Raw genomic sequence first — 22,164 nt, 5'->3', positions numbered from 1 at the left:
AGAGGCTGTGACTATTAGTAGTAAAAGTACAAGGTTCATATGATATCAGAAGAAGCATGAGAAACAGGTATCACTGGAATAATATTTCAAAACTATTAATGTGATTATCCATTTTACCTTTCTTAGCACGGGACCTTTGCCCATTTCAACCCAACTAGAGAGGTGATTAGAATTTGCTCCAAAATAAATAAAAGAAAAAAAGCACTCTATAACAATCAGCTTTAGATATGCAAAACAGATGTATGCAGGAAGACAAGAGTTTTATAAGCCAAGTTAATATCCTGAGATTTAATAAATTTATTTACTTTGCCCTTTAGCATGTCAATAATCAAGCCTGGAGGATTCCTATAGCATTTACTCCAGAGTATGAAGGAAGTTTCCTTTTGCAACCTTAAGTTAGAATAAGGAGTAGAGAGAGGTTAAAGTAAATTTTACTTCTTTCTAGCCAAAAAAAACTTGGAAATGAAAGGAGAGAAAAAAAGGGAGATAGGTGTGTTAGCTAAATCAGAATAATGCCATAAGTGTTATTTTGATTCTCAAAAGAAACTGTCTCTCCAGGTGTCCCTGGCAGCAAATAGGGTGTGGTCCATTAATATGGCCATACTATGTGGTTTAGCTTTCCCCAAATGCCCTTAGTTCTTATGTGGTAGAAGCCAGTCAGCATGCCAAGGGCCAGAATGGAGGTTATGGTAAAGTCTCAGAGACATGAAGGCAGAGAGAACTGAGGGGTGGCCTGATCAGGAAGAGGTAAATAATGGTTGATGCTCCACTGGAACACTGTCCAAGCAGAAGGAACAGATCAAGGGTTCACTAGCCACCCTTCAGGCTCGGTGGCCCTGAGTACATTAAGTGAACAGGTAAACAAGGAACTCACACTGAAAATCAGAAAAGATAGAAGATATTATGTAGTAAGATCCCAACTTTTCCTCCTAACATTTTCCTACTCTTACTCCAACACGCAAAGATGCCATCTTAGGGAGACAAGGGACCGAGGATTGTTATAAAAGAGGCTGGGCACTAACTACGGAAACTATTTAAATTACTGGATCAAACTAAGGTTTAAAACAAACTGGTTGCCTACTTAAAATTTCTTCCTCAAACCAACAAAGAAGACTAAATCAGCTATAGATAAATAGCTACATATTCTCTGCACATCCCAGGAACAATGGGAGTTAATTTACCACCATAAGAATTCCAAAAGTTAGAAGAAATATACACATTAACAATCAGCTATATGTGTGTGTGTGAATTATATACATATACAACTATAAAAAATTTCCCATCCTATTAAAGAGAAAATGAAGGCAATGGAAACTATGTCCTATATGAAAGGGTAAGATATTTTTAACATCATTTCTCAAACTAACATAAAATGTACTTATTGAGGTATTGGAGGGAAATGAAGATGCATTCTAAATGAGTTCTAGTTTTTTAATTTGACTTGATTTTCTGTTGAAAGGCAAAAAAGATGTTTTCCTAACATGATTATAAAAAGAGAGTAAATACTTGTGCTTCTACAAAATTAACAACCAAGGTAAAAAAAAAAATTAATCTATTAGGAATTACAGAGCTATCTATTACTTCTCAGACTGCCATCAATTCTGGGAGACATCTACTACTTCTTCGACATCAATGTCAGGAGATCAGCTTTTATATATATATATAACATACAGTGATGTCTTTATATTTTTACCAATTAAAATTTTCATTTTTTTCCTTCAGTCATCTAATTAGCATAATTTTCCAAGCAGAAATACTAATTTGGGATTTGTAAAATCACGCTTGGTTGTAAATATACAAAAATTTATAATTAATTTAAGATTCTTCATAACAGTTCTTTTCATACTTTCCATGAATTAAATGAAAATAAACTATTATTTTCTCTATATTTAAATACATCAGTTTTGACAAACTGGTATAATTTATACGCTTTTAAAGCCAAGGAGTCTCAAAAACACAGAAATACATAAATTTAAAAAAATTTTAAACCTTTTAAATTTCATTTTATATACAGAATTAAATGTACTTTATGCAAGTCCTACAAAAATCACTATCAGCTTCTTCAGAGACTGTGAAAACAGAACAAGAAAAGAAATCAGAGTTTTAATTAAAACTAATACTTTACTATTTCTCTAGTAATGTGTTAAAAAATTAAATTTTGGAATGTATTTAAACTAGCACCAGTTTCTTTTACTTTTAAAAATCATGTACTTTTACCATTTGGATTCTAAGATGATAAAAGAATAAAAAAATCAAACATACAGCAGCTCTTTTTGTGAAGTCTCAAGAAACACAAGAAAAATTTCCTGGTCAAACTACAATAAAAACACAAAACATTAAACCTTTCTTGCTGGGCAGCTACCTATTATGTTGAACAGGCTTAAAACAAAATGTGTCAGAGATCAAGAGTAAGTTATCTGATATGTCAAGTGCATAAGGTCAAAGGTCCATTTTTATTAGGTCAGAGGTGGTATAAATAAAATCTTAAATGTCAAAGAAGAAGGGTTACAGATAAGGTGTATACAATATAGAGACACCACAGATGACAAGTAATAACTTTAAGTAGAACAAGTATGTTTACTATAGATACCTTTGCTGATTAAAAATGAAATGTGTGTGTGAGTAAATATAAAATTGCCTTTCTGTATCACACAACTCATATGCTATACTGCACACTTGTTTTCAGGAAAAATGGGCTATAACCAAGAATAACTATATGAATTGAGAACTTAGAGAAAATTTAATACTTTTATACTGAAACAGTACACAAAATGAAAACATCAATCAAATCTCAAACCACAACAGCTAAACATCAAACTATGCTTTAGTAGCTACAAAAGTTAAATATTACACCTTTTGCTTCCAAAGTACATGAATTAAATATTCTTTCCTTCTCTACTTTTCTCATTGAGATAAAAACACATAAAATTTCGATTTCAGTTTACATAATAGCAGTGCTCCACAAAAATTTAAAGTAATTTTTGTAAGTTAAATAATATATTTAGTTTTTTTTTTAAGATTGTGAAATACATTTTTTTTTTAATTTTTTTGGGGGGGTACACCTGGTTCAATCATCTGTTTTTATACACATATCCCCATATTCCCTCCCTTCCTTGACTCCCCCCCCTCGAGTCCCCCCCACCCTCCCTGCCCCAGTCCTCTAAGGCATCTTCCATCCTCGAGTTGGACTCCCTTTGTTATACAACAACTTCCCACTGACTATCTATTTTACAGTTGGTAGTATATATATGTCTGTGCTACTCTCTCGCTTCGTCTCAGTTTCCCCTTCACCCCCCGCCCCCTCCCATACCTCGAGTTCTCCAGTCCATTCTCTGTATCTGCATCCTTATTCTTGTCACTGAGTTCATCAGTACCATTTTTAGATTCCATATATGTGAGTTAGCATACAATATTTGTCCTTCTCTTTCTGACTTACTTCACTCTGTATGACAGACTGTAGTTCTATCCACCTCATTACACATAGCTCCATCTCATCCCTTTGTATAGCTGAGTAATATTCCATTGTATATATATGCCACATCTTCTGTATCCATTCATTTGTTGATGGGCATTTCGGTTGCTTCCATGTCCTGGCTATTGTAAATAGTGCTGCAATAAACATTATGGTACAAGTTTCTTTTGGGATTATGGTTTTCTTTGGGTATATGCCCAGGAGTGGGATGACTGGATCATATGGTAGTTCTATGTGTAGTTTTTTAAGGAACCTCCAAATTGTTTTCCATAGTGGCTGTACCAACTTACAGTCCCACCAACAGTGCAGGAGAGTTCCCTTTTCTCCACACCCTCTCCAACATTTGTGGTTTCCAGACTTTGTGATGATGGCCATTCTGATCGGTGTGAGGTGATACCTCATTGTGGCTTTGACTTGCATTTCTCTGATGATTAGTGATGCTGAGCATCTTTTCATGTGTTTGTTGGCCATCTGTATGTCTTCTTATATTTAGTTTTTTTATTAAGAGAACTTAGTTACAAACAACTTTTGTAAGTGGAAGAATTTCCTTTATAATGGGAATAATTAAATTCTAATTAATGGAGCAATTTAGGATTCTTTTTTTCATAGTGGAACACACATACACATGACTCTAGTTCTAAACAGCAAACTTAAGTAGAAAATGGGGATAATCACATGAATGATTTAAGTAAAAAAAAAAAAAAAACTTTCCATATTACTCTCAAAATACCCATACAACGAGTAAAAGGCAAAAAATTATTTCAGGTAATCTAAACAGATGATTAATGCCATTTTTTATTTCACCTTTATTAATGGTACCTAAAGCCATTCTGTATAACCTTTCAGTTCAACTCAACTCAATGAGTTTTTATCAAATACCTTACTATGTGTCAAGCATTATGTCATACAATGGATATTACAGAAATTAAACATTTAGAGACTTCCAATTTCAACCACAGTGAACTGGCTTACACTGGACTAATCTTCCAACTGCAAAAGTTGCACAAAATATACAAAGCAACTGCTTGAAGGCATTAAAGAACAGCCAGTACAGCCAGAACTTGAGAGACCATGATCCCTAAAAAGAGGAAAGCACACAAGGCAAGCTCCACATTCACTCTGGATTTTTCCCTAAGGGCTTATGTCAATTTTTGGCATGAGAAAATAGTATAAGCTGAAAGTGGCAGTATTACTGAGCTGAGGAGACAGAATTTGGTTTAGAGCTGTCAAAATCGTTGGAATTTGAGCGGTAAAAATCCTTAAAAGGAGGAAATCATAAAGAAGTGAGCCAAATTAACCATGTGCAATTTCCCCTCAAACATTGGTCATATCCAGAAACTTAGGAGAAAACAGCAGCTTTGTTCCGCCCACCTAGGTAAGATTCATTAAGAACCAGCAACAGAATTACCCCTGCTTCCTGACAACATCCATTCCAGAGCAAAGTCCCACAACCTTGAACACTGCCCACCCGCCTCCAAATCACCTAGCAAAGACTCAAATCCTATAATAAGTTCCTTCTAACACCTTATTGAGAAACTCTATAATTTCCCATAGTGTGCATTTTCCCTTCTTTTAACAAATCAATAAACCTAATTTTATTCAATTGTAGATGTGTTCCTGATGTGTTCCTCTTTGCCTGGAGGGCAATGACAAAAAACTAAGAAAAAGAATCAACTATAGCTTCACATAATTATTAGGGATCAATCTCACAGATTTAAGGATAAGTGAAAGAAGCCAGGCACAAAAAGTACATACTGTATGATATTTATATGAAGTTCAAGAACTGGCAAGACTAATTGATGGTGCCTGATATTCAGAGACTAGTTACCTTGTGGAGTTACGACTGAGATGGGGCATGAGGGAGCCTTCTGGGGTTCGAGAAATGATTTATGTGCTGATATGAGCAGAACAAATGTAAAAATTCATCCAGGTATATACTTTAAATATGTGTATTCTATTAATATATGCTATACTTCAAAAAAGAAAAAAAGAGTTAAACACACAAGTGCACTTATACACAAGTACTACCCTCAAAGAACCACAATAACCTTTCCTGGACATCTTAAGAGATGCTTGACAAACATGAATTTCTCATCTTTGGGTACCTTTAGAAATTTGCTATTACAAATAGAACCAACAAATTTAGAGATTAGTGATGTCATCAATATCTCACTAACAGTCAAATAAAAAACATTTATAAAAATACTTATACAAATCTAAATTCCATGTAAATAGCAATTATAAGTAGATAAATAATGTGTTTCGAAAAATTTCTAAGTACTATACTGATACAAAATTATCAATTTATATGATTTTTATATTGTTGACCTTTTTTCAAGAAATACAGAGCATCACTAAACTCTACAATTATTAAAATATCAAAATACCATAAATCTTTTTCTGCACTGAAATTATAAGTAAACAGTATTAAATTCTTATTTCTATGTTTGTTTTAATATATATACTAAAATAAGGACATCTCTATACTATATTGTAGTAGTTATTAAATACAGTTTAAGATAATCACAGAAATACATATGAACATGGATTTCTTCATAATAGAAGAGAACATAGCAGGTACTCAATAAATACACATAAATGAACAAAATTAAAGCTTACCACTTCTTCATCTGAAAGTTCACGCCCTTGGATACTGCTGTTTTCTCTCACAGCTTGCTGGTGTTTTTTTCCTTTAATATGACTAAAAAGATACACCTCTGAAGAGATCTAAAAGCATAAAATCAAAGCAATGTAATGAACATAATTATATATTTTAAATATTACACATTCTATCCAGTACACTATATGCAAGTTGTGATTACTCTAGCATTTACATACTAGTCTTAAAAATATTTTCTTTAGAATACAGTTCTGAGAAACCTCTAGAAGACACATGGTCAAAAAGGCATGTCATCAAAGCCAACCTTAGCAGAATACCATTTCTTCTAAATATCAAGGATCAAGTTTCAGCACTGAAAATGTTCCTTTTTTTTGTGGTCCTAATATCCAAAAATACTGACTTGGGCTATCATTAAGCAGGTATACATCTATTTTAGCAGCAACTGCATGTTTTCATTCTTTGTCTCCTAAATGCTGATACTATTTTTGTACTACTTACTTTGCATGAAAATCATGAAAGAAATCCACAGTACTCAGCAGATGCCTCACTATGACTTTTAAAAGATGGGGAGAATATATTTCCATAGTTTAATAAACTTTAGTAATAAATTATAATGTATCATCACAATACTGATACTGACAACCTACCAGGACATTGCAGAGAGAACACTGCTTCTTTCTTTCATAAGGGGTCAATTTGGGGGCATAATCAGTATTTGCATGTCGTCCACTGCTTAACTCAGCAGCTTTTTCTTTTCTTTGTTCAATCTGTTCCATGTGCCGTCTAATGCTTTCATCATGCTGTAAATGAAGTCAAAGTGTGAGAATACAGAAATTTATTCTGCTTATACTGAGAACGTGAAAAAGTAATATTTCCATTAAACTTTCTAAAATAATAGAATGAGGACAAGAATCTACTTAAAGCCTTTTAATAGCTCCTACATGCACAGTAACATTTCCTAAAGTGTACTTCATGGAATTACACTGTGGGTTATTAGTAGGTATTGATTTTTTTTTTGTGGAAGAGGTTCTATGGTCAAGTAAATTTGGAAAATAGTAAATTAAAGCAACTTACTTACTCTAGTTTGTCACTTTGTACTATGACTCAATAAACCTAGGGTACACTAAGCAACATTTTACACACTTATTTGACCAAAACATACTTTTGAGAGGCACCTCCTGGAATACACTATGGGAAATGTTGCCCTACAGGTAAAGATCAAGCTTATCCTCACAGCAGACAAGGTCCATCACGACACAGACCTTTACCAACATCAACGCCAGTGACTTCCCAGAAAACAAAAAATAAACCAACTAAAAAACACTATATCAGACTTCTGACTTCGTGCTCATACCATTTCATATGGCTGGATGCCATTCCACCCATCTAACTATGCAACTTGTCTTTCTTTCAAGATTCAGCTCAGAAATTACCCTCTAAAATTATTTCCCTAACTTCTGAAACCCTTCATGTTAGCTTAGGATCCTTCTCTGTACTTTCACAGCATTCCATGTATACCTCTATCCATATGGAAATAATCTGCTTAGTATCTGAATCTCACACTAGATTATGAGTTTCTTGAAATTTAGAACCATGTCTTACTCATCTCTGTAACCCCATGCCAACCACAAGACTCAATAAATATTTGCTGCATTAAATTTAAATAAACAATAAAGTTCTACAATTATACAAATAGTAAAATAGGGCCCTCTATGGAATTTACTCCCCTGTGAAAACCTAACATGTAAATAATTGTGACACAATGTAAAATATTCATACTGCTAGAAACTACTAATGGTAAAGATTTTCTAGAAAATATCAGCTTATCATAATCTCCCAAGCTACATCTGTGCAATTCATAAGCATTGAAATAATCTTTTAGTTTATTTCTAAATAATCAAAAGTCTATGAACATAGGAAAGCTAGTAGCAATGTCCTCAAGTCATTAAAAAATTACTTAGTTAAATCAAGAAATGCTAAAATTCCTTTACATTTTTTCCCATCAATTGCTTTATCTTATTAAAATAATTTCAGTTCTCAGATAGTTGAGTTGGAAGTGATCATGGCCAAACCACGTAAGTCTTATTCGCCAAATATTGATATTAGGAATACAAATTAATTCTGTTTTTATACAATTAATTAAATAGATAAAATTTTAATCTTACGCTACATTAAAATAGCTCTAAAATTTCGAAGTAAAATATATAATATTCCTACTTTGAGCTGAATTTTTTTCTGTAGTTCTTCCATAGCTTCTTGTTGGGCAGCTGTAAGTGCTGCCAATCGTTCTTCCCTGTCTCTGTAAGAAGATATTAAAAATTATAAACTCAACTGCTTGGAGTAACAAATTTCATGATGTTAAAAAATACAATTAGGACACAGACTTACATATTCTAAAGAGTTTTTCTAATTATTTTTTCTGCATGTCTATTAAGTCTCAGGTATATTATTGCTCATTAAACATTTGGGAAGAAACAGACATTCTTAGTTATAAAAACAGGTTTCTGGACCGAGGAATGGGTTTAAATACTAGTTCTGAGACTATCATTTAAATATGGCATATTGAAAATACACATTTATCTCTCTTCCCTTCCAAAAACCTATAAAACAATATGAAAGGAAAAGAAAAGTCAAAAACTCACAAAGAGAATAGGAGAGTAAACAATCACAAACAAATTATGAGACCTACAAAGAAGTATGACCACGCTTAGGAAAAAAAAAGTCAAATGAAACTGCTGGTCATATGTTGGATTTAGTAGACAAGCACTACAACAGGTATTATAAATATGTTATAAGAATTAAAAGAAAGTATGCCAACCTAAGGAAAAATATCATGACAATGATTCAACAGATAATCTCAATAGACAAAGATAAACAGTTTTTTTTAAAACTTTCCAACAAAAGGAACTAGGAATCCTCAAACAAATGGCTTTCTAGGGGTGAAGCAGGGAAAATACAAGATGAATTTGCAGTATCTTGCAGTGCCAGGAAGTAAGGAAGTACTCAAAAAACAAAATGATGAAGTATGTCAAAGGCAAACAGGAGTCAAATGAAAAAGCAACCCAATGTCCAAAGGTGAAACAATTTGAGCAACAAAATAAATACCATAATACTGGTTTATAATCCACAGTGTAATACAAACATAAATGAGTCCATGTTGACATAAAAAAGGAATTTAATAAATAAATGGGAGGACAAATACATGAGAACTGCAAATAATTTATGTAGAAATTCTTCTCTCAAGAAGGTAGAGAATAACTCCTCATCTCTTCAGCATAGGCTGTGCTTATAGTGGCTTGCCTCCAAGGAGGACAGCATAGGGAAATTTATTAACTATACAGTGCAGAAAAGTGACAAGTACTACGTCAGCCAGGTGATCAAGATTAACAAAATCAGTGAGAAGTCAAGGTGATAGCATGAACCTTAGACATTTTAAAAATGTAGTTCACATTCATCTCTGCGGTGTTCCTCCCAAAACCCATAACCTCAATCTAACCATGAGAAAAATATCAGACAAATCTTAAGCGAGGAAAAGTCTACAAAATATCTGACCGCTACTCAGAACTGTCAAGATTATCAAAACCATGGAAAGTCTGAGAAACTGTTACAACTCAGAAGAACCTGAAGAGAAATGACAATTAAATGTATGAAGAAACAGTGGCCAAATGCTTTCCAAATTTTGTGAAAAATATTAATGAACACAATAGGATAATCATGAAGAGAACCAACCTAGACAAATCACAGTTAAACTGGTGAAAAACAAAATCAAAGAGAAAATTTTGAAAACAGGAAAAAAACCCAACAACTCACCGTATACAGAGGAAAACAGTATGATTAAAAGGTCGACTTTTCAACAGAAACAACAAAAGTAAGAAGATTCAAAGTACTGAAAGAAAAACCAAGAATTCTATATCCATAGAAAATACCACTCAAAATGAAGGCAAAATAAAAATATTCCAAGATAATTCAATGGAAGCAAACCTGCTTACAAGATAATTCAAAGGAAATATCAAGATAATTCAATGGGAGCAAACCTGCCTTACAAGAAATACTGAAGGAAGACCATCTAGTTAAAAAGAAATAATGCCATTTCTCTGATGATTAGTGATGTTGAGCATCTTTTCATGTGTGTGTTGGCCATCTGTATGTCTTCTTTGGAGAAATGTCTATTTAGGTCTTCTGCCCATTTGTGGATTGGGTTATTTGCTTTTTTGGTATTAAGCTTCATGAGCTGCTTGTATATTTTGGAGGTTAATCCTTTGTCCGTTGTTTCATAGGCAATTATTTTTTCCCATTCTGAGGGTTGCCTTTTAGTCTTGTTTACTAATCATCAGAGAAATGCAAGTCAAAGCCACAATGAGGTATCACCTCACACCGATCAGAATGGCCATCATCACAAAGTCTGGAAACCACAAATGTTGGAGAGGGTGTGGAGAAAAGGGAACTCTCCTGCACTGTTGGTGGGACTGTAAGTTGGTACAGCCACTATGGAAAACAATTTGGAGGTTCCTTAAAAAACTACACATAGAACTACCATATGATCCAGTCATCCCACTCCTGGGCATATACCCAAAGAAAACCATAATCCCAAAAGAAACTTGTACCATAATGTTTATTGCAGCACTATTTACAATAGCCAGGACATGGAAGCAATTTTTTCCACACCCTCTCCAGCATTTATTGCTCCTAGATTTTTTGATGATGGCCATTCTGACTGGTGTTGAGGTGATACCTCACTGCAGTATTGATTTGCATTTCTCTAATAATTACTGATGTTGAGCAGCTTTTCATGTGCCTCTTGGCCATCTGCATGTCTTCTTTGAAGAAATGTCTATTTAGATTTTCCACCCATTCTTTGATTGGGTTGTTTCTTTGATATTGAGCTGTATGAGCTGCTTGTATATGAAAGAACACAGTTTTTAAAATCAAGAGAAAAGTTTAAATGATGCCCTAAAAAGTACTGGTTTAACAAAAAAAGAAGATAGTAAAGGAGAAAAATAAAACTTGAGACATATAGAAAACAAATATCAAAATGGCAGACATTAAATTCAGTTATATCAATGAATTAAACTAAATGAGAATGGACTAAACACTTCAATCAAAAGATAGAAATCAGAAGGCCAGATATAAAAGGAAACCTCAACTATAGACCTCAGCTAGTCTATAAGTGACACACTTTAGACACAGAGACACAAAACAAGTTTCCTTTTAGACAGAAAAAGAGATATCATGTGAACAATAAACATGGCAACATTTAAAACAGAAAAAAAACTGACTTTAAGACAAATATTTTTTAAAAACCCAAAGAGGCAGGAAAAAACTGTAAAAAGCACAAACACATGGAGGCTAAACAATACACTACTAAATAACCAAGAGATCACTGAAGAAATCAAACAGGAAATCAAAAAATACGTACAGAGAAATGACAATGAAAACACTACGATAAAAAACCTATGGGATGGAGGATGGTTCAAGATGGCGGAGTAGGAGGACTCCCTCTTGCAAGAACATCGGAATTAAAACTAACTGATGAACAATCATCAATAGAAAGGCACTGGAACTCACCAAAAAAGACACCACATATCCAGAGACAAAGGAGAAGCGGCAATGAGACGGTAAGAGGGGCGCAATCGTGTTAAAATCAAATCCCATAAATGCTGGGTGGGTGACTCACAAACTGGAGAACAGTTATATCGCAGAACTATACCCACTAAATGGAGGGTTGTGAGCCCCACGTCAGGCTTCCCAACCCGGGGGTTCGGCAATGGGAGGGGGAATCCCCACAGAATCAGACTTTGAAAGCCAGCGGGATTTGATTGCAGTATCTCCACAGGACTGGGGGAAGCAGAGACTCCACTCTTGGAGGGCACACGAAAAATAGTGTGCTCACCAGGACCCAGGGGGAAGGAGCAGTGACCCCATAGGAGACTGAAACAGACCTACTTGCTAGTGCTTGGAGGGTTGCTTGCAGAGGTGGGGGGCAGCCGTGGCTCACCGAGGAAACAGGGACACTGGCGGCAGGGGTTCTGGGAAGTGCTCATTGGCGTGAGCTCTCCTAGAGTCCACCATTAGCCCCACCAAAGAGCCTGTAAGCTCCAGTGCTGGGTCGCCTCAGGCCAAATGACCACCAGGGGAGGAACACAGCCCCACCCATTGGCAGACAAGCAGATTAAAGTTTTACTGAGCCCCACCCACCCAGCCCAACCCACAATCAGTCCCTCCCAACAGGAAGCACGCAGGAACTCCCTAGATAGCTTCCTCCACAAGAGGGCAGACAGAAGTATCAAGCAGTTTCAGCAGTATTTCGTTTTATGGAACTGAAAACCACAGCCACAGGAAGATAAAGAAAATGAAAAGGCAAAAGACTTTGTATCAGATGAAGGGACAAGATAAAACACCAGAAAAACAACAAAATGAAGAGGAGATAGGCACCCTTACAGAAAAAGAATTCAGAATAATGATGGTGAAGATGATCCAGGACTTTGAAAAAAGATTGGATGCAAAGATCGAAAAGTTGCAAGTAAAGTTTACCAAAGACCTGAAAGAATTAAAGAACAAATAAACAGAGATATGCAGCACAATAAATGAAATGAAAAATACACTAGAAGGAACCAATAGCAGATTAACTGAGGCAGAAGGGCGAATAAGTGACCTGGAAGACAGAATGGTGATAATCACTGATGCAGAAAAGAATAAGGAAAAAAGAATGAAAAGAACTGAAGACAGCCTAAGAGACCTCTGGGACAATGTTAAACACACCAACATTCGCATTATAGGGGTCCCAGGAGGAGAAGAGAGAGAGAAAGGACTCAAGAAAATACTGGAAGAGATTATAGCCGAAAACTTTCCTAACATGAGAAAGGAAATAGCCACCCAAGGCCAGGAAGCGCAGAGAGTCCCAGGCAGGACAAACCCAAGGAGAAACACGCCAAGACATACAGTAGTCAAATTGACAAAAATTAAAGACAGAGAAAAGTTATTAAAAACAACAAGGGAAAAACGGCAAATAACATACAAGGGAACTCCCATAAGGGTAACAGCTGATTTCTCAGCAGAAACTCTGCAAGCCAGAAGGAAGTGGCACAGTATATTTCAAGTGATGAGAGGCAAGAATCTACAACCAAGAATACTCTACCCAGCAAGGATCTCATTCAGATTCGATGAAGAAATGAAAAGCTTTACATACAAGCAACAGCTAAGAGAATTCAGCACCACCAAACCAGCCCTACAACAAATGCTAAAGGAACTTCTCCAAGCGGGAAACATAAGAGAAGAAAAGGACCTACAAAAACAAAAACAAACAGTTAAGAAAATGGTAATAAGAACATTCATATCAATAATTACCTTGAATGTAAGTGGACTAAATGCTCCAACCAAAAGACACAGACTGGCTGAATGGATACAAAAACAAGACCCATATATATGCTGTCTACAAGAAACCCACTTCAGACCTAGGGAAACATACAGACTGAAAGTGAGGGGATGGAAAAAGATATTCCATGCAAATGGAAATCAAAAGAAAGCTGGAGTCGAGATACTCATATCACATAAAATACTTTAAAATAAAAAATGCTACAAAAGACAAGAAAGGACACTACATAAAGATCAAGGGATCAATCCAAGAAGAAATAACAATTGTAAATATATATGCACCCAATATAGGAGCACCTCAATACATAAGGCAAACGCTAACAACTATGAAAGAGGAAATCGACAGTAACACAATAATAGTGTGGGGGACTTTAACACTCCACTTACACCAATGGACAGATCATCCACACAGAAAATTAACAAGGAAACACAAGCTTTAAATGACACAATAAAGCAGCTTGTTTAATAGATATCTATAGAACATTACGTCCAAAAACAGCAGGTTACACATTCTTCTCAAGTGTAAATGGAACATTCTCCAGGATAAATCACATTTTGGGTCATAAATCAAGCCTTGGTAAATTCAAGAGAATTGAAATTGTATCAAGCATCTTTACTGACCACAACGCTACGAGATTAGAAATCAATTACAGGAAAAAAACTGTAAAAAACACAAGCACATGGAGGCTAAACAATACGCTACTAAATAACCAAGAGATCACTGAAGAAATCAAAGAGGAAATCAAAAAATACCTAGAGACAAATGACAATGAAAACACAACTATCCAAAACCTATGAGATGTAGCAAAAGCAGTTCTAAGAGGGAAGTTTATAGCAATACAATCCTACCTCAAGAAACAAGAAAAATCCAAAATAAACAATCTAATCTTATACCTAAAGAAACCAGAGAAAGAAGAGCAAACAAAACCCAAAGTTAGTAGATGGAGAGAAATCATAAAGATCAGAGCAGAAATAAATGACAAAGAAACAATAGCAAAAATCAATAAAACTAAAAGCTGGTTCTTTGAGAAGATAAATAAAACTGATAAACCTCTAGCAAGACTCATCAAGAAAAAGAGGGAGAGGACTCAAATCAATAAAATTAGAAATGGAACAGGAGAAGTTACAACAGTCACCACAGAAATAAAAAGCACCATAAGAGACTACTATAGCAACTATATGCCAATAAAATGGATGACCTGGATGGAATGGACAGATTCTTAGAAAGGTATAACCTTCCAAGACTGAATCAGGAAGACATAGAAAATATGAACAGACCAATCACAAGTAATGAAATTAAAACTGTGATTAAAAATCTCCCAATGAACAAAAGTCCAGGACCAGATGGATTCACAGGTGAATTTTATCAAACATTTAGAGGAGAGCTAATACCCATCATTCTCAAGCTCTTCCAAAAAATTGCAGAGGGAGGAACACTCCCAAACTCATTTTATGAGGCCACCATCACTCTGATACCAAAACAAGACAAAGATACTACAAAAAAAGAAAACTACACACCAATATCTCTGATGAATTTAGATGCAAAAATCCTCAACAAAATGGTAGCCAACAGAATCCAACAACACATTAAAAGGATCATACACCATGACCATGTGGGGTTTATCCCTGGAATGCAAGGATTCTTCAATATATGCAAATCAATCAATGTGATGCACCATATTAACAAACTGAAGGATAAAATCCACATGATCATCTCAATAGATGCAGAAAAAGCTTTTGACAAAATTCAACACCCATTTATGATAAAAACTCTCCAGAAGGTGGGCATAGAGGGAACCTACCTCAACATAATAAAGGCCATATGTGACAAATCCACAGCAAACATCATTCTCAATGGTGAAAAACTGAAAGCATTCCCTCTAAGATCAGGAACAAGACAAGGATGTCCACTCTCGCCACTACTATTCAGCATAGTTTTGGAAGTCCTTGTCACAGCAATTAGAGAAGAAAAAGAAATAAAAGGAATCCAAATTGGAAAAGAAGAAGTAAAACTGTCCCTGTGTACAGATGACATGATACTATACATAGAAAGTCCTAAAGATGCCACCAGAAAACTACTTGAGCTAATCAATGAATTTGGTAAAGTCGCAGGATACAAAATTAACACACAGAAATCTCTTGCATTTCTATACACTAACAATGAAAGATCAGAAAGAGAAATTAAGGAAACAATCCCATTCACCATTGCAACAAAAAGAATAAAATACCTAGGAATACACCTAACCAAGGAGGTAAAAGATCTGTACTCAGAAAACTATAAGACACTAACGAAAGAAATCAAAGATGACACAAACAGATGAGAGATATACCATGTTCTTGGGTTGGAAGAATCAACATCGTGAACATGACTATACTACCCAAAGCAACTTACAGATTCAATGCAATCCCCATCAAATTACCAATTGCATTTTTCACAGAACTAGAACAAGAATTTTATGATTTGTATGGAAGCGCAAAAGACCCCAAATAGCCAAAGCAATCTTGAGAAGGAAGGACGGAGTTGGTGGAATCAGGCTTCCTGACTTCAGGCTATACTACAAGGCTACAGTGATCAAGACAGTATGGTACTGGCACAAAAACAGAAATATAGATCAATGGAACAGGATAGAAAGCCCAGAGATAAGCTATGGTCAACTAATCTATGACATAGGAGGCAAGGATATACAATGGAGAAAAGACAGCCTCTTCAATAAGTGGTGCTGGGAAAACTGGACAGATACATGGAAAAGAATGAAATTAGAACACTTCCTAATACCATACACAAAAATAAACTCAAAATGGATTAAAGACCTAAATGGAAGGTCAGACACTATAAAACTCCTAGAGGAAAACATAGGAAGAACACTTTTTGACATAAATCACAGCAAGATCTTTTTTGACCCACCTCCTAGAGCAATGGAAATAAAAATAAATAAGTGGGACCTAATGAAACTTCAAACCTTTTGCACAGCAAAGTATAAAGAAGACAAAAAGAAAACTCTCAGAATGGGAGAAAATATTTGCAAATGAATCAACAGACAAAGGATTAATCTCCAAAATATATAAACAGTTCATCCAGCTCAATATCAAAAAAACAAACAACCCAATCAAAAAATGGGCAGAAGACCTAAATAGGCATTTCTCCAAAGAATACATACAGATGGCCAAGAGGCACATGAAAAGCTGCTCAACATCACTAATTATTAGGGAAATGCAAATCAAAATGATAATGAGGTATCACCTCACACTGGTTAGAATGGGCATCATCAGAAAATCGACAAACAATAAATGCTGGAGAGGGTATGGAGAAAAGGGAATCCTTTTGCACTGTTTGTGGGAATGTAAATTGACACAGCCACTATGGAGAACAGTATGGAGGTTCCTTGAAAAACTAAAAATAGAATTACCATATGACCTAGCAATCCCACTACTGGGTATATACCCAGAGAAAACCATAATTCATAAAGACACATGCACCCCAATGTTCACTGCAGCACTATTTACAATAGCCAGGACATGCAAGCAACCTAAATTCCCATCAACAGATGAATGGATAAAGAAGATGTGGTATATATATACAATGGAATATTACTCAGCCGTAAAAAGGAATGAAATTGGGACATGTGTAGAGACATGGATGGACCTGGAGACTCTCATACAGAGTGAAGTAACTCAGAAAGAGAAGAACAAATATTGTATATTAACTCATATATGCAGAATATAGAAAAACGTACAGATCAACCAGTTTGCAAGACAGAAATAGAGACACAGATGTGGAGAACAAATATGTGGACACCAAAGAGGGAAAATGGGGGGAGATGGGGTGGGATGAATTGGGAGATTGGGATTGTCATATGTACATTACTAATAAAAAAATATCAAATTGTACACTTTAAATATATGCAGTTCATTGCATGTCAACTATATCTCAATAAAAGGTCTAAAAAAAACCCAAGGAGGAAAATTTCATAATAATGAAAGCGTCAATACCCCAATAAGTTATAATAATTATAAATTACATGCCCTTAACATTGAGGCACCAAAATACATGAAGCAAAAAAATGTCAAAACTGAAAAGGGAAACAGACAATTTAACAATTATTTTTGGAGATTTCAAAAACTCTATCTCAAGAATTAATATAACTAGACAGAAAATCAGTAAGTATACAGAAGACTAGACAACACTATCATCTAACTTTATTTAACTGACATTTAGAGAACACTCCATCCAAAACAGCAGAATACACATATTTTCCAAGAGCACACAGAACATTCTGTAGGTTAGTCTACATTCAAGGCCATACAGTAAGTCTTAATAAATTTAAAAGGACTGAAATCATACAAAAAACATTCTTCAACCACAAAATATTTAATTAGAAAATGACAGAAAAACTGGAGACATTCCAAATATTTGGAAACTAGATAACATACTTCTGAATAACTGAGGAATCAGAAAATCATAAGGAGTATTAGAAAAAATCTTGAATTGAATGAAAATAAAAATACAATATCAAAATTGATGAGATGAAAGAAATGCTACGATGAAACCTGGTAATTTCAAATGCTTATATTAGAAATGCAGAAATATCTAAAATTAATCAACTAAGTTTTGACTTTATAAGAGTTGGAAAAGCAAAGCTAATCAAATTCAAAGTAAGCAGAAGGAAAGAAATGATAAATATCAAAGTGGAAATCAATGTAATAGAATACAGAAACATAAGGGGGAAACTCAATGAAACCAAAAGCTGGTTCTTTGGAAAGATCAACAAAATGTATAAACCTTTAGCTAGAATAACAAGGGCGGGGGGGGGAGGGAGAAGGAGGGAGGGAGAGAGGGAGAAAGGGAGGAAAGACACAAATTATCTAATAAGGAATGAAAGAAGGACATCACTATAGATCATATTAAAATTAAAATCCTTATAAGGAACTATTAACTTTATAAAAACATACAACTCAGATGAAAAGGACAAATTCCAAGAGAGACACAAATTACCAAAGCTGACTCAATAAGAAAGAGAAAAATCTCAATAGGTTGATAATATGTTAAGAAAAATTTATTTGGTAATTTAAAAATCTTCCCCAAAAGAAAATTCCAAGCCCAGATGGCTTCACTGGCATATTAAACATTTAGCAAGAAATAATACCAATCCTACACAGTTTCTGCAAATAGTGCAGGAAAACACACTTCCCATTACAGTCTATGAGGCTAGTATTGCCATGACAAAAAAGCTAGATAAAGACATCGTGAGAAAATTACACACCAATATCCCTTATGAACATATCTTTAACAAGAATTCAACAACATACATAAAAATGATTATACACTATAACCAAGTGTGGAATAACCCAGGAATGCAAGGTTGCTTTAATATCCAAAATTAATTAATGTAATAAACCACATTAATAAAAAATAAAAACCACATGATCATCTCAATGAATGCCCCAAAAGAAGCATTTATTTAACCAAATTCAAAGTACATTCAAGTTTAAAAACTCTCAATAAACTAGAAATAGAAGAGAACTTCTTCAACCTAATAATAGGGATTTATGAGAAACCCACAACTATAGCATAGGTAATAGGAAAGACTGAATGTTTCCCCTCTAAGATCAAGAACAAAGGATATACAATGTCACAACTTCTATTAACATTATACTGAAGGATCTATCCAGTGCAATAAGGCAAGAAAAAGAAATTAAGGGGTCTGTATTAGAAAGCAAGAAATAAAACAATCTCAATTTGCAGATGACATAAGCCTTTTATGTAAAATATCCTAAGGAACAATAGCAAAAAAGAAAACACTAATAGGAAAATACTCATAGGCAAGTTGGGCAAGATCATTATAAAATTGTAAAATAAAATATATAAAAAATGATTATATTTATATATACTAGCAAAAATACTACCAAAAATGAAATAAAGAAAATAATTCCTTTCACAATGGCTTCCAAAAGGGTACTTAGGAATAATTTTAAGAAAAGAAATGCAAGACCTATTTTCCAAAAACTAAATACTGTTGAGAGAAATTAAAGCAGATATAGAGACACATACCATATTTATGGATTGTAAAGATGCCAATTCTCCCCACAATAATCTATAGATTCAAGGGAATTACTATAAAAATGCTTGCAAGCTTCTTTTTTAGAAACTGGCAACCTACCCTAAAAAGTTATTTGGAAAGCAATATTGAAAGAGAACAAGTTGGAGAACTTACATTATATAATTTCAGAACGTACTATAAAGCTACAGTAGTTAAAGCAGTGTGGTGCTGGAGGAAGAATAGACATGTAGATATCAAAATAACAGGATAAAGCCCCAAAATAAACATCTTACATCTATTATAATTGTAGCTTACATCTATGATCAATTGACCATGAACACGTAGCAAGGCAGTGCAATGGTTAAAAACTTGTCTCTTCAACAAATGGTGTTGTGATAAATGGATATCTATATGCAGATAAATAAATTTAGATTTTTGTTTCATACCATATAAAAAAGTTACCTTAAAAGGAATTAAAACCTAAATGTGTGTCAAACTGAAAAACTGTAACATTTTGAAGAATATCTTATGACACAGGATATAAAAGGATTTCATAAACAAGATCAAAAAGCACAAATCAACTTGACGAATTAAATGCTTTTTCCTGGGTCTCTGAATCTTAAACAAGTGATTTTAAAATGTAGGGATGGCTGAGTGTCATTTATCATAATCAGAGTGGCAACATGCTGACCAGACTATGTCCATCAAAAGACCACCACTGTGGCTCCTGTGACCCAGCCTCTGACGCTTGACCATATCCAAGCCTAGTTGTCTAACCACCTACCACTTTTGCTTCCAATATTTTCCTTAAAATTTACTTTGCTTCACTTAGCTAGAATCAAATTCCATCTCTTACAATGGAAAATATCTTGAAATATCAAGTTTCCCATCCAGCATAAATGGTTTCAATTTTGAGTACGATATCTTAATTCCTGGAAATAAAAATTCAGTACATTTCCATATATGTAACTATTTCTAAAAAAATCTACATGATAGTAAATAGCTTTAAGACTTGATCTGAATATGCACTCACTGCAAAATATTCATCAGGATCAAAATCAAGATAGTAAATGAAGTACCTAGCTCTTTCCCGGGCTGCATCTTCACGGGCTTTTTCCTTTTCTTGCCTCTGTTGTTCAATTCGGGCTTCTTGTTCTTTCCTCTTCATTAACAATTCTTCTACACGGGCCTGCCGTTCTGCTTCTAGAGCTCTCTTACGTTCCTAATATCAGAAATAATTTAGAAGATGTTAGAATTATGTGTAAGATGAAAATGATTAAAGGTGACACAGCTCTGACAACAACTTATATATTCAAGCCAAATAGATCCCTGGCTTGTCATTAGATATGCTTCTCAGAATCTAAACAAAAATCAAATATCAATACTATCTGGTTTTCATATGCCATTTATCAGAGCTGCAAATAATTATAAGAATAAATGCTACTTTTAAGCAGATACTATGTCATTTATGTTGTATGAGAGCCTGATAAATACTTTGACTAATCACTTCTGAAGCCCTGTGTTTGGAAATGGTTGTAGAAATAACAGAACGTGATGAAGAAAGCATAATTAACAGATTTTATTTCTGAACTAAGCTTTCAAATAGGAATTAACTAAAGAAAAGCTTGTGGCAAGGAGAAAGAGGCATTATAATATAGCATAGTGGGTAAGAGAGTGGACACTGCATTAGATTCTCGGATTTTGTTTCCTGATTACATTATTAACTGGCTGGGTGACCCTGGTCTAGTTTTATTATATATGTGACTTAGTTTCCTAGAAGACAACAATAGCGCTTATTCTTTAGGGTATTGTGAAGAACATATGAGATACATGAAAAGCACTTACCACAGGGGTTGGCATACACTGAATTCTCAATAATTAATCATCATCATCAAGGCAGGAGATAATTCATTAAAATACTGTGATATACAAAAATAAACTCCAAATGGATTAAAGACCTACATATAAGGCCAGACACTATCAAACTCCTAGAGGAAAACATAGGCAGAACACTCTTTGACATACATCAAAGCAACATCCTTTTTGACCCACCTCCTAGAATCATGGAAATAAAATCAAGAATAAACGAATGGGACCTCATGAAACTTAAAAGCTTTTGCACAGCAAAAGAAACCATAAACAAGACTAAAAGGCAACCCTCAGAATGGGAAAAAATAATTGCCTATGAAACAACGGACAAAGGATTAACCTCCAAAATATACAAGCAGCTCATGCAGCTTAATACCAAAAAAGCAAATAACCCAATCCACAAATGGGCAGAAGACCTAAATAGACATTTCTCCAAAGAAGACATACAGATGGCCAACAAACACATGAAAAGATGCTCAACATCACTCATCATCAGAGAAATGCAAGTCAAAGCCACAATGAGGTATCACCTCACACCAATCAGAATGGCCATCATCACAAAGTCTGGAAAGAACAAATGTTGGAGAGGGTGTGGAGAAAAGGGAACTCTCCTGCACTGTTGGTGGGACTGTAAGTTGGTACAGCCACTATGGAAAACAATTTGGAGGTTCCTTCAAAAACTACAAATAGAACTACCATATGATCCAGTCATCCCACTCCTGGGCATATACCCAAAGAAAACCATAATCCCAAAAGAAACTTGTAATATAATGTTTATTGCAGCACTCTTTACA

The 22,164-nt window shown here is 34.6% G+C and overlaps 1 protein-coding gene across 9 annotated transcripts in view; it reads right to left on the bottom strand.

Annotated features, from left to right (window-relative positions):
- SCAPER (S-phase cyclin A associated protein in the ER) overlaps nt 1-22,164 on the bottom strand; it is a 445,755-nt gene that overhangs the window by 266,281 nt on the left and 157,310 nt on the right. For all 9 annotated transcript variants that reach the window (XM_057723485.1, XM_057723488.1, XM_057723489.1 and 6 more), the window contains 4 exons: nt 20,581-20,723; nt 8,310-8,391; nt 6,740-6,892; nt 6,092-6,199 (listed from right to left, as the gene is read on the bottom strand). In XM_057723485.1, the coding sequence (XP_057579468.1) occupies nt 6,092-6,199; nt 6,740-6,892; nt 8,310-8,391; nt 20,581-20,723 (486 nt within the window). The remainder of the gene's footprint in view (nt 1-6,091; nt 6,200-6,739; nt 6,893-8,309; nt 8,392-20,580; nt 20,724-22,164) is intronic.

Source organism: Hippopotamus amphibius, chromosome 2 (genome assembly GCF_030028045.1).
Source record: "Hippopotamus amphibius kiboko isolate mHipAmp2 chromosome 2, mHipAmp2.hap2, whole genome shotgun sequence".
In the NCBI taxonomy this organism is placed as follows: domain Eukaryota; kingdom Metazoa; phylum Chordata; class Mammalia; order Artiodactyla; family Hippopotamidae; genus Hippopotamus; species Hippopotamus amphibius.
The sequence above is the reverse complement of the archived record's forward strand: the minus strand, read 5'-3'. Positions and strand labels throughout refer to the sequence as shown.